This window comes from Cherax quadricarinatus, chromosome 51 (assembly GCF_038502225.1).
Source record: "Cherax quadricarinatus isolate ZL_2023a chromosome 51, ASM3850222v1, whole genome shotgun sequence".
Taxonomy (NCBI): Eukaryota; Metazoa; Arthropoda; class Malacostraca; order Decapoda; family Parastacidae; genus Cherax; species Cherax quadricarinatus.
The window spans coordinates 7,607,226-7,622,519 of NC_091342.1; the positions used below are offsets into that span (position 1 = coordinate 7,607,226).

Below are 15,294 nucleotides of genomic sequence, written 5' to 3' on the forward strand. Positions count from 1 at the left end.
ATAATCATGCATACCTTGAGACATTACTACTCTACACACCATGGAAGCAGAAAGGGGAATGTACCAGAGTATAGTGATACTAACACTGCTGTATGGGATTGAAGTATGGGTTTTGAACGTTGCAGGGAGGAGGCTGGAGGCAGCAGAGATGTCACATTAGAGGGCAATGTATGGTGTAAATATTGTGCAGAGAATTTGGAGTTTGAAGATTAGGAATAGGTGTAGAATTATCAAAAGTATTATTCAAAGGACTGAGGAAGGGTTATTGAAAGGGTCTGAACATTTACAGGATGGATAAAAATAGGATGACTAGGAGGGCATATAAATCTGGAGCAAAAGAAGGGGTATGGGTTATCCCAGGAAAGGTTGAAGGGAGGGGTAAAGGAAGTTTCAAGTGCTAGAGGCTCAGACATCCAACAGGCTTGTGTGAGCATATTTGGGACGAGTGAGAGAAGGCAAGTGGGTTTTATGATTTGACATGCTGTTGGAATGAGAGTAAGGTAACATTCGAGAAGAGACTCTGAGAGGTACAGTACTGTTCAACAGGGGTGGGGATGTAGTTTGGAGGGTCATCTGAACTGTGACGTCAATGCCCTTCTGGCAAAACAGTGATTGAATTACTGACAGTAAAAGTGTTTTCTTTTCTGTCAGGTCATCCTATCTCAGTGGGAAACAGCCAGTTAAAAAAAAAAATGTAAATATTGTACAATACAGCCTCTCCTCACTTAGAGACAAACGTACTCGGTTACCGACGACTCAGACTTATGATGGGCTCTATGACAAGTAAGCACACCTAAATAATGTATATTAGCACTAATTTCCTCTATCCTGTTTATTACAATGTACAGTAAACTACTGTATAAACATTTAAAAATATGCCAGAAATGTTATAAATGGTGCAAAGGTGTCATTAAAATAATATCAAAGATGGTTGACAAAAACCCACTACCATTATAGTATGCTCCTCACTCATTCCTAAGATCGATGTGGTCTTAGGAGTGGAACTCCACTGTTAAGTGAGGAGAGGCTGTATTTCAAATTAACTTTCTGAAATTACTATGAACACTATGCTATCTAGTTAAATATACTCAAACTAATAATTTATGTATACTAAATACTGTTAAGAATGACAGTAACTAGTGCAATTATGAGGAATAATTTGGTACAGTGAAACCTCCATAAAACAAACTACTAGAGGCAAGGGGTGTCTATTTTAGCAAAAAATCCATTACAGTGAAAGTCTTGATTAAGCAGAACACTTCCAGACATGGACAAATGTTCAACAAAGCAAACTTAGGCTGTTGTAGTAATGGACTATCAGACATACTAGAAATGAACTAGAGTACATTATAATACAGTACTGTGCAGTACATCTGTATCTATACCTAGAAAAGAAAGTAATTAAAAGTACAGTATAATACAGTAATTTTCTTACCTTTTCTGGTGGAAAGATGAGCTTATTCAAGTTTCTAATTAACAGTCAAGTTCACACGCACATTCTTGGCACTATTACTTGCTTTAGAGGAAATTGTTAATAACAATGAATATGGTACTGCAATGGAAAACAATGAAAATCCAGGGAAAAGCTGGAGATTAAATAATGATGGTATGTGAGAGCGCTTGCAGACTGTAACAAACTGATGCAGGCCGAGACATTGGCCCAGCTGCCGAGGAACTATGAAGGGCACGTCCTGGATAATGCCTATGCCAGATAAACTTGCTATTTACAGTAATAGGACTTGGTGCACTTTATCAATATTTTTTCCATTTTATCCGATGTTCGCCTTATAATGGTTCATTTTACTGAACTTTACTGTACTGACCAATGAATATATGATTTCATATTAACAAACTACACTTGTTCCTTGAATGTAAGAACAGACAATGTACACTCAATTTGCTGTCAATGTCCCTCAGGATTTTCTTACCCCGACCTACTGAGTATCTAGCATAATACACCTACCATCCGACTTACAACCGAGCACGGTTCCAACTAACCAGTCGTAAGTCAAAATGGACGTCAGTCGAACCTTACTACTGAATATCAATATCACATTATTGTAATGATTTTATTTTATAGTTTTATTTTGGTATTTCATTTTTTACTTTACTCTTTATGCTGTTAGTACTGTATTTTATACTGTAAGGATTAGGAGAAACACTATGTACAACACAAACAGTTGTTTATTTCCCAGAACATTTGCATACAAAACATAGTTGTAAGTCAAGTGGTCGTATGTTGAGCAGGTCATAAGTCGGATGGTAGGTGTATTCACAATTCCACTTACATTGTAGCTTTTACACTTAAATTTCAAAAAAAAAAAAGATCTTTGTTATGCTTTATTTCAGAATCTGAAGAGAATTTGCACAAGACATCACAGGGTGAGAGTGCAGCATGTTGCCTGTAAAGCATGTACTCACCTATACGCGGTTACAGTTACGTATTAACAATGACCTTCAATAAGTGATGGTGCCAAGAAGTGTGTGACCTTAACTGTTAAGCAGAAACTTGAATTAATAAGGAAGCAGGATGCTGGTGTTTCAGTGGCACTAGTGTGTGAGGAGTATGGTGTAGCAAAACAGTGTCTAACATTCATAGAAGCAAAGAAAAGATTTTACAATATACTATGCAGTGCAGTGTAGATGATAGCCTAAAATGTTTTTTAGGTATTCCTAGGAAGCACATGAAAATGGCACATGATACAAGGGTTGAAACAGCATAGCATAAATCATAGTCTCAACAGTGCACTGCTGATGTTCATATTTGTTCTGTTGAGCTTCACTCTGCTGCTAAGAATCTAGCAAGACATATGGGGATAGAATTTAGGGCAAGTGATGGTTGACTTCAGCAATGGAAGAAACTTATATTAATAATGAGTTAAACTTGGAGAGATTCAAGGCCACTAATTTTCATCAAACAATTCACAGAGTAGGAGAAATAAAACATTACAGAGCAAGATGTGACTGAATGGCTGGAAGAAAAATAATAGAGATCTTGGTTACCAGATGCTGAGTGATGTAGAAACTGCAGGTGAAGCTATTGGTACCCAATACAAGAAGAGGATAGTGATGATGACAAGAGAGACTATGAGGTCACCAAAACTGTCAGCAGTACAAGATACAATTGATATTATCATCACATTCACTGACCTCTCAGACGAAATGTGCAGACTTAATATCAGAACTTATACACCTTTAGGGAAACTGTCATATAAGGGAGCAACATCAACATGCCAAACAAATTAAGTTGGATTCATTCTTTCAACTTGTTCCTCATTCACATCCGTCACACTTTTGTATCATCATTTGCAGACGACACTAAAATAAGCATGAAAGTCACTACGGTAGAGGACACTGAAAAATTAGAGAAAGACATAAGCAGGGTTTTCCAGTGGGCAGTGGAGAACAACATGACGTTCAACGGTGATAAGTTCCAGCTGCTTAGGTATGGAAAGTATGAAGAACTCAAAAGGAACAATATATACAAAACTCAAGAGGGTCACCAAATAGAATGAAAGGAACATGTAAAAGACCTGGGAATAATTATGTCAGGTAACCTTTCTTTTAAAGACTGTAACAAGACAAAGATCACGACAACCAGGAAGATGATGGGGTGGGTATTGAGAACTTTCAAAACAAGGGAAATAATGCCAATGGTGACACTCTTCAAATCGCTGGTGCTCCCTCATTTAGAATACTGCTCAGTGCTGACAGCCCCATTCAAAGCAGGAGAAATATCAGAGCTGGAACAAATACAGAGATCATTTATGGTTCACACTGAGCCAGTAAAGCACCTAAATTATTGAGAACGCCTTCAAGTCTCACTGGAGCGGAGGAGAAAGAGATACATGATAATATATACCTGGGAAGTACTCGTGGGCCTGGTCTCAAATCTGCACATTGCCATAACGACATACTGGAGTGAGAGATACGGGAGGAAGTGTAAAATAAACCCAGTGAGGAGCAAGGGTGCAGTGGGAACAATAAGGGAACACTGTATCAACATTCGGGTTCCCAGACTATTCAACATCTTACCAGAAGATATCAGAAACATGACTGGAACAAGTGTAGAAGCCTTCAAGAGGAAAGTGGACAAGTATCTTCACCAGGTGCCAGTTCAACCAGGCTGTGATGGATATGTGGGGCAGTGGGCCTCCAGCAGCAACAGCCTGGTTGACCAGCCAAGCACCAGATGAGCCTGGCCCATGGCTGGGATCTGAGAGTAGTGAAACTCTTCATAGGTATGTATGTCTCTCAAACCATCTACCAGTAAACCTCAGCCATCTACTTCTACATCTCCCTCACCATCTACCTTTTCCCCACACCATCTACAATGTTACCGCTAGAGCTTTACAGCTCCTCTGACTCACAATGTGTTATTATGGGTCATCACTAGATTGTATTGTACATTAGTAAGCTCATCTATTCACCAGAAAGGTAAGAAAAATTACTGTATTGTACTCTCTAGCACTGTGCTGTACTTTTCATTTATTTTATTTTCAGGTACATTTACAATACTGTATTGTATACTGTACTAGTTTTTTCTGTTATATCCAGTATACTTGAAGTATACCTGGAGAGAGTTCCGGGGTCCACACCCCCGCGGCCCAGTCTGTGACCAGGCCTCATGGTGGATCAGGGCTTGATCAACCAGGCTGTTACTGTTGGCTGCACACAACCTGATATACGAACCACAGCCCGGGTGGTCAGGCACTGAATTTAGGTGCCTGTCCAGTGCCTGCTTGAAGACAGCCAGGGGTCTCTTGGTAATCCCTCTTATGTATGCTGAGAGGCAGTTTAACAGTCTTGGACACCTGACACTTACTGTGTTGTCTCTTATCGTACTAGTGACATCCCTGCTTTTCATTGGAGAGATGTTGCATCATCTGCCAAGTTTTTGCTTTCACACGGAGTGATTTTCGTGTGCAAGTTTGGTACTAATCCCTCTAGGATTTTCCAAGTATATATAATCATGTATCTCTCCCGCCTGCATTCTAGGAAGTACAGGTTTAGGAACTTGAAGCATTCCCAGTAACTGAGCTGTTTTATCGCAGTTATTTGTGCCGTGAAGGTTCTCTGTACATTTCTCAGGTCAGCAATTTCACCTGCCTTTAAAGGTGCTGTTAGTGTGTGGCAATATTCCAGCCTAGATAGAACAAGCAACCTGAAGTCATCATGGGCTTGGCATCCCTGGTTTTGAAGGTTCTCATTATCCATCCTGTTATTTTTCTAGCAGATGCTATTGATGCAATGTTATGGTCTTTGAAGGTGAGATCTTCTGACATGATCACTTCCAGGTCTTTGACATTAGGTTTTTTGCTCTATTGTGTGGTTGGAATTTGTTTTGTACTCTGATGAAGTTTTAATTTCCTCACATTTTCCATATCGGAGTAATTGAAATTCTCATCACTGAATTTCATGTTGTTATCTGCAACCCATTTAAAGATTTGGTTGATGTCCGCCTGGAATCTTGCAGTGTCTTCAATGGAGGACACTGTCATGCAAATCTGGGTGCCATCTGCAAAGGAAAACATGGCGCTGTGGCTTATATCTCTGTCTATGTCCGATATGAGGATGAGGTACAAGATAGGAGCGAGTACTGTGCCTTGTGGAACAGAGATTTTCACTGTAGCCACCTCAGACTTTACTCTGATGACTACTACTCTTTGTGCTCTATTTGTTAGGAAATTATAGATCCATCAACCAACTAGTAGTTCATCAATACAGCAAACTAAGTCTGTTTTCTTTCGTTTTTCTTTTTGGGCCACCCTGCCTCAGTGGGATACGGCCAGTTTGTTGAAAGAAGTATGTAGTCTGTTTTACTGGGCATTTGTCCACGTCCAGTAGTCAATCGATTTGGCGAACTACATCTGTTCAACTGAAACTTTCAATATAACGATTTTCACTAAAGCAAACACCCCCTCCCCCTATTAGTCTCTTTTATTAGACATATACTGTAATTAGGTTGTATGAAGATATATACAAAAATCAACAGCAATGTCAAAATAAAAGGACAATAACATAAAATAGCACAGTTTTCTGATGTAGAAGAATGGTGGAGATAGGAAGTGCAAGAGTATGAACGTTAGATTGAAAGTTGTTTGAGCAAGTCACTCTCTTTTTTTTTTTTATTATTATCCTAGGTAATTTACACTGTACAGTGGATCCCCAGTTCGCGATATTAATCCGTCCCTGAGAGCTCATCGTAAACCAAAATTATCGGAAAGCGAATCAATTTTCCCCATAAGAAATAATAGAAATCAAATTAATCCGTGCAAGACACCCAAAAGTATGAAAAAAAACTTTTACCACATGATATATTAAGTTTAATGCAATATAATAATTACAATAACAATAATAACAATAGAATAATTGACACTTACCTTTAATGAAGATCTGGTGATGATTGATGGGATGGGAGGAGGGAAGAGTGTCGAAGTTTTTAATGTTTAGAAGGGGAATCCCCCTCCATTAGGACTTGAGGTAGCAAGTCCTTTTCCGGGGTTACTTCCCTTCTTCTTTTAATGCCACTAGGACCAGCTTGAGAGTCACTGGACTTCTGTTGCACAACACATCTGTCCATAGAGGCCTGTACCTCTCATTCCTTTATGACTTTCCTTAAGTGGTTCACAACATTGTCAGTGTACAGGTTGCCAACACGGCTTGCAGTAGCTGTGTCAGGGTGATTTTCATCAAAAAAGGTTTGCACTTCAAGCCACTTTGCACCCATTTCCTTAATTTCAATAGTCATTAGCACCCTTGGTCTCGATGGGTTGGCACTAGAAGCTTTCTTTGGGCCCATGGTGACTTATTTTGCAGAAACAAGCACCAAAAACAGTGATAAGATGGATAATATAGAATGTACCAAATGTATCCTTAGATGCGCGCACACTGGCTGGCTTGTAAACACTGGACACGTCTCGTACGAATCGTATCGCATACCGGGTTTTGTAACGGGAACCGAGGCAAATTTTTTGCGATATAATGCTTCGGATACTGGATTTATCGGATACCGATGGCTTCGCGAACCGGGGGTCCACTGTATATGATAACTGCACTTATGCGTACCTCTGCCTAAATAAACTTACTTACTTAATTCAATACTGACCTAATACTTAGACTAACCATGTTATGGGCAGGGACTAAACTCACGGCTAGCGAGTCATAAAACTCCAGACCGGTGCGTTAGCCACTGGGCCAGCTGGCTACAATATTCATCCAACTAGATATATTTATACACCATAGGAAGGTTAGCATAGCCACCACTGTGACCACAAATGCAAGTTTTTACAGATGAATCTCCCGCCAGCATGGCCATGATGAACTCTAGCTCAGGTCCCCTTAAAGCTGTCATCATGACTCACGAAATCTTAACGACACGACTGCAAAGAAAATGTTTGCTTATGGACCACTGCTTAACTAAATCCATCATCATATTAGTGCAACCAAGAATATTGATGTCATCTGTTTGCAGGAATGTAGATTGAAAGATGGAGCACCTCCACCAAAGTTGCCTGGATATGCAGCTTATAATTTAAGGTCAACCAACTGTTGTGCGATGTATGTCAAAGAACTTGCCACATTCACTCCTTACCCTACAGAGTCGAGTAAACGTGCAGTATCATGGTGTCAAAGTATATGCAGGCAATTTTTCCATAAACATTTTTAATCTTTATGCTCCAGCGAACCAGCTTCGACCTGATGCTTTACCAGATCACATCAACAGTGAACTTACCCTCATTCTTGGAGACTTTAATGCCAGACATAAGGATATTGGTGGGTCTATAACAAACACCAATGGAACTTAACTAGTTAAATTGCTAAATGAGCATGATAATATTCAAATTGTGGGCACTACTGAGCCTACTCACATACATGGTGGTGTATTAGATCTGTGCCTTGGATTTAATAAATCATATACGATGCATGACTTTGTCATGGTTGATGATCTATCTGATCACTTCCCAAGACTGACAACTATCAATCTTGATCATATCTCCAGCAATCAAGGAGCTAAATACAGGAGGAAACTTATTCTCAATCCAGACCACAGAGATAACTTTTTTAACCACTTGGATCAATGGTACAGTATAAGAATTATGAACCCATTGGCACACAAAAATTCAATGATGATTTAGTTGCCACTATTGAGACTGTCCTCACAGATTAAGTGGGCAGGAAAAGAAAACACAGACCTTCCACTATAAATGACAATAAAAACCATTGTAAATACTATGATGATCCACAGCTACGCAATCTAACACATGCAGCTAGGAGGATTGGAAAAGCATACCGTGAATGCAGAACCCCAGACCTGCTCAGAACATTCGAAGCTGCACTAACAAATGCAAGGAACAGAAAGCAAGAACTTAGGCAACAGGAATAGGAACAATTTGTTAGTGGATTAAATAGGTCCACCCATTTAAGTTTGGCTTGGAAATATAAAAATAAAATAACCAGGAAAAAGACTGGCAATGTTGCTCATCCCTTTCCTCTTGAAAAAGCAAATGACTTCATAAATGACTGGTCTAAAACATCCAGGCATGAAAACTCTCCATCTCATATTAGAAAAAGTTTAGAGAATGATTGCCTCTTCACCAAGTATGAATGAGATAATGCATTAACTAAAGGTCGATCACCTGCTCCTGGAGAGGATCGTATAACCTATGATATTCTCAGAACTCTAAGGCACATGCCTGATAATCCTTTATTGGCACTGTATAATACCAGTTACATTGAGGGAGTTCTTCCTACTTCCTGGACCAATAGTCTCATTGTGCCTATCCCCAAGCCCCAACAGCCTGATACATTTAGACCGATTTCCTTAACTAGTTGTAGTATTTGCAAAACTTTTGAAAGAATGATACCTAACAGACTGTACCACAGAATCAGACACCAACTTTCCCAATACCTCTGTGGGTTCATGAAAGGTAAAAAGTGTGCAGAACTGTATTTCCACCATTCTCACTGCACACACCTCTACTAGTTTTATCACTTTTCTTGATCTAAAATCTTCATTTGATATCGCAAACAGAACTGTTATACTACATGAACTAGCCAAAATGAATATTGGTGGTAGCCTACTCTGCTGGATAATAGGATGCCTGTCAGAGTATCCTCTGTTCTCTACCAAGACTTTAGAAGTGAGCCTAAAGAAATGTCCCTAGGTACACCACAGGGAGGAGTTTTCAGTCCCTTGCTATTTAATATTCTGATTAATGCTCTCCTAAATGCTCTACCTTCCTCACCTAAACATATAGCTAAAAGTTATGCTGATGACATCATGATCCATACAACAGGGCATAAGATGAGTACCATTCTTAATGAAGTTCAAGCAATTTGTAATCGACTAGGCCTCATAATATCTTTCTCTAAAACAAAGATATTAACAAGCAAATGACATCCCCACCCATGTATTTGCAGGGTGAAAACATTAGCTACGTTAAAACTTGCAGATATCTTGGAGTAGATGTACCCTTTAACCCTTTGAGGGTCGACAGGCCCTCTCCGAGACTTGTTCTCAGGGTCGGCCAAATTTAAAAAAAAAAAAAAAATTTTCTTATGAAAAGATAGAGAATCTTTTCCCAATCATAATGACACCAAAAGTATGAAATTTGACGGAAAACTTACGGAATTATGCTCTCGCAAAGTTAGCGGTATCGACGATGTTTATGCATCGGCGATTTTGCCCACTTTGAGCCCTATCTTCGGCCAATTCCAGTGTACTAGTCGACAAAAATCATAACTATTTCTCTAGAACTCCATTTTTTTTATTGAATGAGTACAAGAAACCACCCATTTACTGATTTCAACTATCCAATACAGTGGTCAGCATTTAGCAATTTTGCCAATTTCACACAAATTTCAAAAGATGCCAATTTCAAAATAGGGTCCAGAATAAACAAGAAAGACATTCCTGGCACTAAAATAATATTTCTTCTGTTCGTTAGTCACATCCCCAGTCCCCTCTTATATTTCTTTGGCTTTCCACTTTCAATTTTTATTCTTACAAAAAATAGAAAATTTACTGTTATGCAGACTGCTGCATTAGTGTAGAAATGGTATAAATAATATCAGCGTACTTGTGAAAGAATATTAGACTCACCAGTTGACGTGTATTGGATGCTTGGCATGATTTGTTTGCTTTTGAACTTTGGTAAAAATCGAACATTTCTGCTACTTTGAGCTCAATTTCAAGGTACTTTTCATTGTAAAACCAGTCAAAATCATCTCAATTTCTGTAATATGTCTTCCATTCTATAAAATGAGACCAAGAAAACTAGAATACAACAATAAATACCATACGAAAATACAGTGCAAAGTCGCTGTTTTATTCCAAAAACACGGTCAGTTTTTTTTTTTTCTCATTATGCACTGTGTGCTGCAGGATTTTTTTTATACTGCGCACACTGACCACATAGACCCATTCTTTCATATGTATGCCTACCAGCTTTCTCCCACTAGATTTGAGGGCGCTAGAATTTAGGCGTACTAGTACGTCAAAAACCCTGGGTTGTAAGCTGTACTAGTACGGCTGAAACCCTCAAAGGGTTAACAAATCCACTATACCACAACTAAATAAGAAATGCAATGATAGGGTAAATGCTGTCAAAGCTGTTGCTGGCTACAACCCCAACTATGGTGCTAATATGAGAATAGGAGGAATGATGTACATAGCCTATGTTAGGTTCTTAATTAATTGATTATGCTGCTCCCATGTTGATATTAGCTAGAGAAAGTTCTCTCCGACCCTTGGAGTAAATGCAAAATGAAGCTCTCAGAATTATTCTTGGCTGTCCTAAATCTACAAAGGTTCTTAATATGAAGAAGGAGCTTGGTATTTCTAGTATCAGTGATAGGATTGTTGAGATTAACACTGTACTCGGTATTAGAATGTTATGAAATGAACCAGACACTGTCACAATGAATATTACTAAGTGTTTAGAAGTAAATACACACAGATCTGAATGGATTGTGAAAACGTACATACAGTAAGTTTTATAACCTGCATGAACTGTATCACTGTAGACAAATTAGACACATGTGCAACTCTTGGGTATCTTTATTGAGGAAACGTTTCGCCACACAGTGGCTTCATCAGTCCCTACATAGGAGAAACTTGAAGAACAGGAGGAGAATGAGGTAATCAGTCCCTCAACCTTGAGTCGATGTGTTCAGTCCATCAATCTTGAATAGATTACGGCATATGAGCGGAGAAGCAGCTTATAAACCATATGGCAGGAGATGTGCAGCAGTCATAGGTGGTGTCACATTTGTTCAATGTGGAAGTAGGTCGACTCAAGGTTGAGGGACTGATTACCTCATTCTCCTCCTGTTCTTCAAGATTCTCCTTTGTATGGACTGATGAAGCCACTGTGTGGCGAAACGTTTCCTCAATAAAGATACCTAAGAGTTGCACATGTGTCTAATTTATCAACATGTCGGTTCTCTGAACCATTCATCTACAAACACTGTAGACAACAAGAGCATTTCACCCCTCAATGGAAGACGTGTTCATTTAATATCGCATACCTGCAAGTCCCTCCCAAGAAGCTCATTGCTAGTAATCCCTCCTTAAATCACTTGTTAAAGGAACTGCTCAACAAGAAATTTCTTGCCTAGCTGGTAGTAATAAGTTATTTCAAGTTATATACACTGATGGATCTAAACAGGAGTCTTCTGACAGGGCTGCATCTGCTCTTGTTGCCACCTCCCTAGTTAAGAACGATAATAAACTTGTTGAACTAGGCATAAGAATTAACAACTGGGCATCTACACTGCAAACTGAATTGTTTGCAATCCTAATGGTGCTAAAGCTAACTTATGACACTGAGCTCGACTCTATTATCACTGAAGGCTCTCGACTCATATAATGACTCCAACAACATGCTCATTGGAGAAGCCAGGTATAGATACTCAAAAATCCGGGACAAAAGAATTAACGTACAATTGCTATGGATCCCATCACACTTTGGATTACTCCTTCATGATAAAGCTGATATGTTAGCCAAGAAGAGTACCCAGGAGGAGAATGTAGAACTTTGGTATATCTGTGTCTAGCATTAGGAATAATATTAGGAGAGAAGTAAATAATGAAAATGATTGTTATAGGAATGCAGTTAAAAGCCTGAGTAGATCTATAACCCACTTTGATAACATGAATGTAGATAAGCATGTTTATGGAGCAACTTGCAATGTGAACACTGACTGATGTTGTAGTGGCCAGGCTTAGGTTTGGTTACAAGTACTGACTGATGTTGTAGTGGCCAGGCTTAGGCTTGGTTACAAGTACTGACTGATGTTGTAGTGGCCAGACTTAGGCTTGGTTACAAGTACTGACTGATGTTGTAGTGGCCAGACTTAGGCTTGGTTACAAGTACTAACTGATGTTGTAGTGGCCAGACTTAGGCTTGGTTACAAGTACTGACTGATGTTGTAGTGGCCAGACTTAGGCTTGGTTACAAGTACTGACTGATGTTGTAGTGGCCAGACTTAGGCTTGGTTACAAGTACTGACTGATGTTGTAGTGGCCAGGCTTAGGCTTCGTTACAAGTACTGACTGATGTTGTAGTGGCCAGGCTTAGGTTTGGTTACAAGTACTGACTGATGTTGTAGTTGCCAGGCTGAGGCTTGGTTACAAGTACTGACTGATGTTGTAGTGGCCAGACTTAGGCTTGGTTACAAGTACTGACTGATGTTGTAGTGGCCAGGCTTAGGCTTGGTTACAAGTACTGACTGATGTTGTAGTGGCCAGACTTAGGCTTGGTTACAAGTACTGACTGATGTTGTAGTGGCCAGACTTAGGCTTGGTTACAAGTACTGACTGATGTTGTAGTGGCCAGACTTAGGCTTGGTTACAAGTACTGACTGATGTTGTAGTGGCCAGGCTTAGGTTTGGTTACAAGTACTGACTGATGTTGTAGTGGCCAGGCTTAGGCTTGGTTACAAGTACTGACTGATGTTGTAGTGGCCAGACTTAGGTTTGGTTACAAGTACTGACTGATGTTGTAGTGGCCAGACTTAGGCTTGATTACAAGTACTGACTGATGTTGTAGTGGCCAGACTTAGGTTTGGTTACAAGTACTAACTGATGTTGTAGTGGCCAGGCTTAGGCTTGGTTACAAGTACTGACTGATGTTGTAGTGGCCAGACTTAGGCTTGGTTACAAGTACTGACTGATGTTGTAGTGGCCAGACTTAGGCTTGGTTACAAGTACTGACTGATGTTGTAGTGGCCAGGCTTAGGCTTCGTTACAAGTACTGACTGATGTTGTAGTGGCCAGGCTTAGGTTTGGTTACAAGGACTGACTGATGTTGTAGTGGCCAGGCTTAGGCTTCGTTACAAGTACTGACTGATGTTGTAGTGGCCAGACTTAGGTTTGGTTACAAGTACTTTTGGCAGTTTGGGAGACACACAGATGATGATCAAACTAAATGCAAATTATGTGATCAGGCATATGGTCACTGTCTTGAACACTATGTGCTTAATTGTCCACTTATTGAGGAATACAGAGACAGACAGTATAATAACCTCTGTGACATGTCAAGATATCTTATTAATGAAAATAACATACCATATATACTAAGCAAATTTCCTAAATTTGTTTGTAACAGATAAGTGAACTGTAGATATGTAGATAAATAAAAACCCATATGTACACCTGTTAACCCTTTTGGGGCCTAGTTCCTGGGCCTTTTGTGTATCCATATGTTCTTGCACTACCCTCCACAGGATAGATATGGTGTGCACAATAAACTAGCCACTTGGGTGGCAAAATCCAAAATCTAATCGGTACACAGCCCCCAAGGCTACAGTACACAACAAATACTAGATTATCCAAAAAGCACATCTTCCTTCACATAAAACGCTGCATGGATATCATAAGGAGAGAGATATAGTGTTGAAGAAGGTGAAGAAGGAAAGATGATTGCCGGTGTGGGAAGGGTCACCAGCCATTACTGGCAGGTAGGGAGGGCCTACTCACCAAACATCCTCAAATGCATATTTGTAGGTGGGTTAAATGAGCCACAGGCCAGCAGGACTACACGGTGTGACCCCGTCATCTTGACCAACACTCTGGGGATGCAATATGGACCACCAAATGATTGTTTAAGTAACTATTGACTAGAGGTTGACGCAACACCACTTTGTTGACATTTTGTCCTTGTCAAGATGAGATTCCCTCACGCTTCTCTCCAACTATTTAACCCACACACTCTCTCCACTTTATTCTCATTTTAACCCGCATTATTGACCTGTATCTAACGTATATATGGCAAAAAAGAGAGAAGTTAAGGAGTTTTCAGGTAGCAGCGGTAATAATGGAGCCCCGGATAAGGGTAACTCAATATTCACATGATCTGGGCTCCACCACTCTACCTTCTTACCTAACTTACTTCATAACATTTAAATTATATTCACTGAACATATATGCAATTGCATTTACAATTTTTTAAGTAATGTACTTAAATAGAGGTATGTTCGTGGTGTCCCAGCTTCATTGATTAGTCATAATTTTCTTTAGGATCGTATTCCTTAGCATCCAAAATATTTGAATCCTTAAATTATGAATTAAGTAAACTCAAAGTATATGCCATCAACCATATATAAGGCCATTATTAACTTCACCTGCCGGTCACTGTTGATCGATTAATTCTTCCTTGAAGTGTCCAGCATAGAGTGGGTTTACTTTATGGAAATGGTAAGAAACGTGACCTAACCCAAGGAATCTCAACGTCACTGAACCTTCCTCCGTCAGTGATAGATATGGAATTGGCGCGTATTTCGTTTACATTCGTTACATATATGTTTACGATGCTGTGATTAACCATGCCAGTTACATGACTCTGTATTAACCCTTCCCGCAAATCCCAAAATAATGGTATTGTTTTTGATAATATCTCCCAAAATAACAAAAAAATGCACAAGAAATAAATATTGTTGCCAGGGCATACATGGCATGGTTGTGTTTTACATAATAATATAATGCATAAGGTCTGACCAGGACCTACGCGGAGTCTGCCTACCTGGAGGCAGTTCCGGAGGTCAACGCTCCTGTGGCCCGGTCCATGACCAGGCCTTGCAGTGAATCAGGGTCTGATCAATCAAGTTGTTATTGCTGGCCACACGCATTCCAACGTACGAACCATAGCCCGGTTGATATCTTTCCAGTTCCCTCTTGAAGACAGCCAGGGGTCTATTGGTAATCCCTCTTATGTATGGGAGGCTGATAAACAATCTTGGGCCCCTGACACTTACTATGTTTTCTCTCGGTGTATTCCGAGCACCCTTGCT

At 39.7% G+C, this 15,294-nt stretch overlaps 1 protein-coding gene across 1 annotated transcript in view; it reads right to left on the reverse strand.

Annotated features, from left to right (window-relative positions):
- LOC138854179 (nicotinamide/nicotinic acid mononucleotide adenylyltransferase 3-like) overlaps nucleotides 1-14,361 on the reverse strand; it is a 51,990-nt gene extending 37,629 nt beyond the window's left edge. Inside the window, exon 1 of the mRNA XM_070095773.1 lies at nucleotides 13,985-14,361. Within this exon, the coding sequence (XP_069951874.1) occupies nucleotides 13,985-14,063 (79 nt within the window). The 5' untranslated portion in view covers nucleotides 14,064-14,361. The remainder of the gene's footprint in view (nucleotides 1-13,984) is intronic.
- Nucleotides 14,362-15,294: the final 933 nt, after the last annotated feature.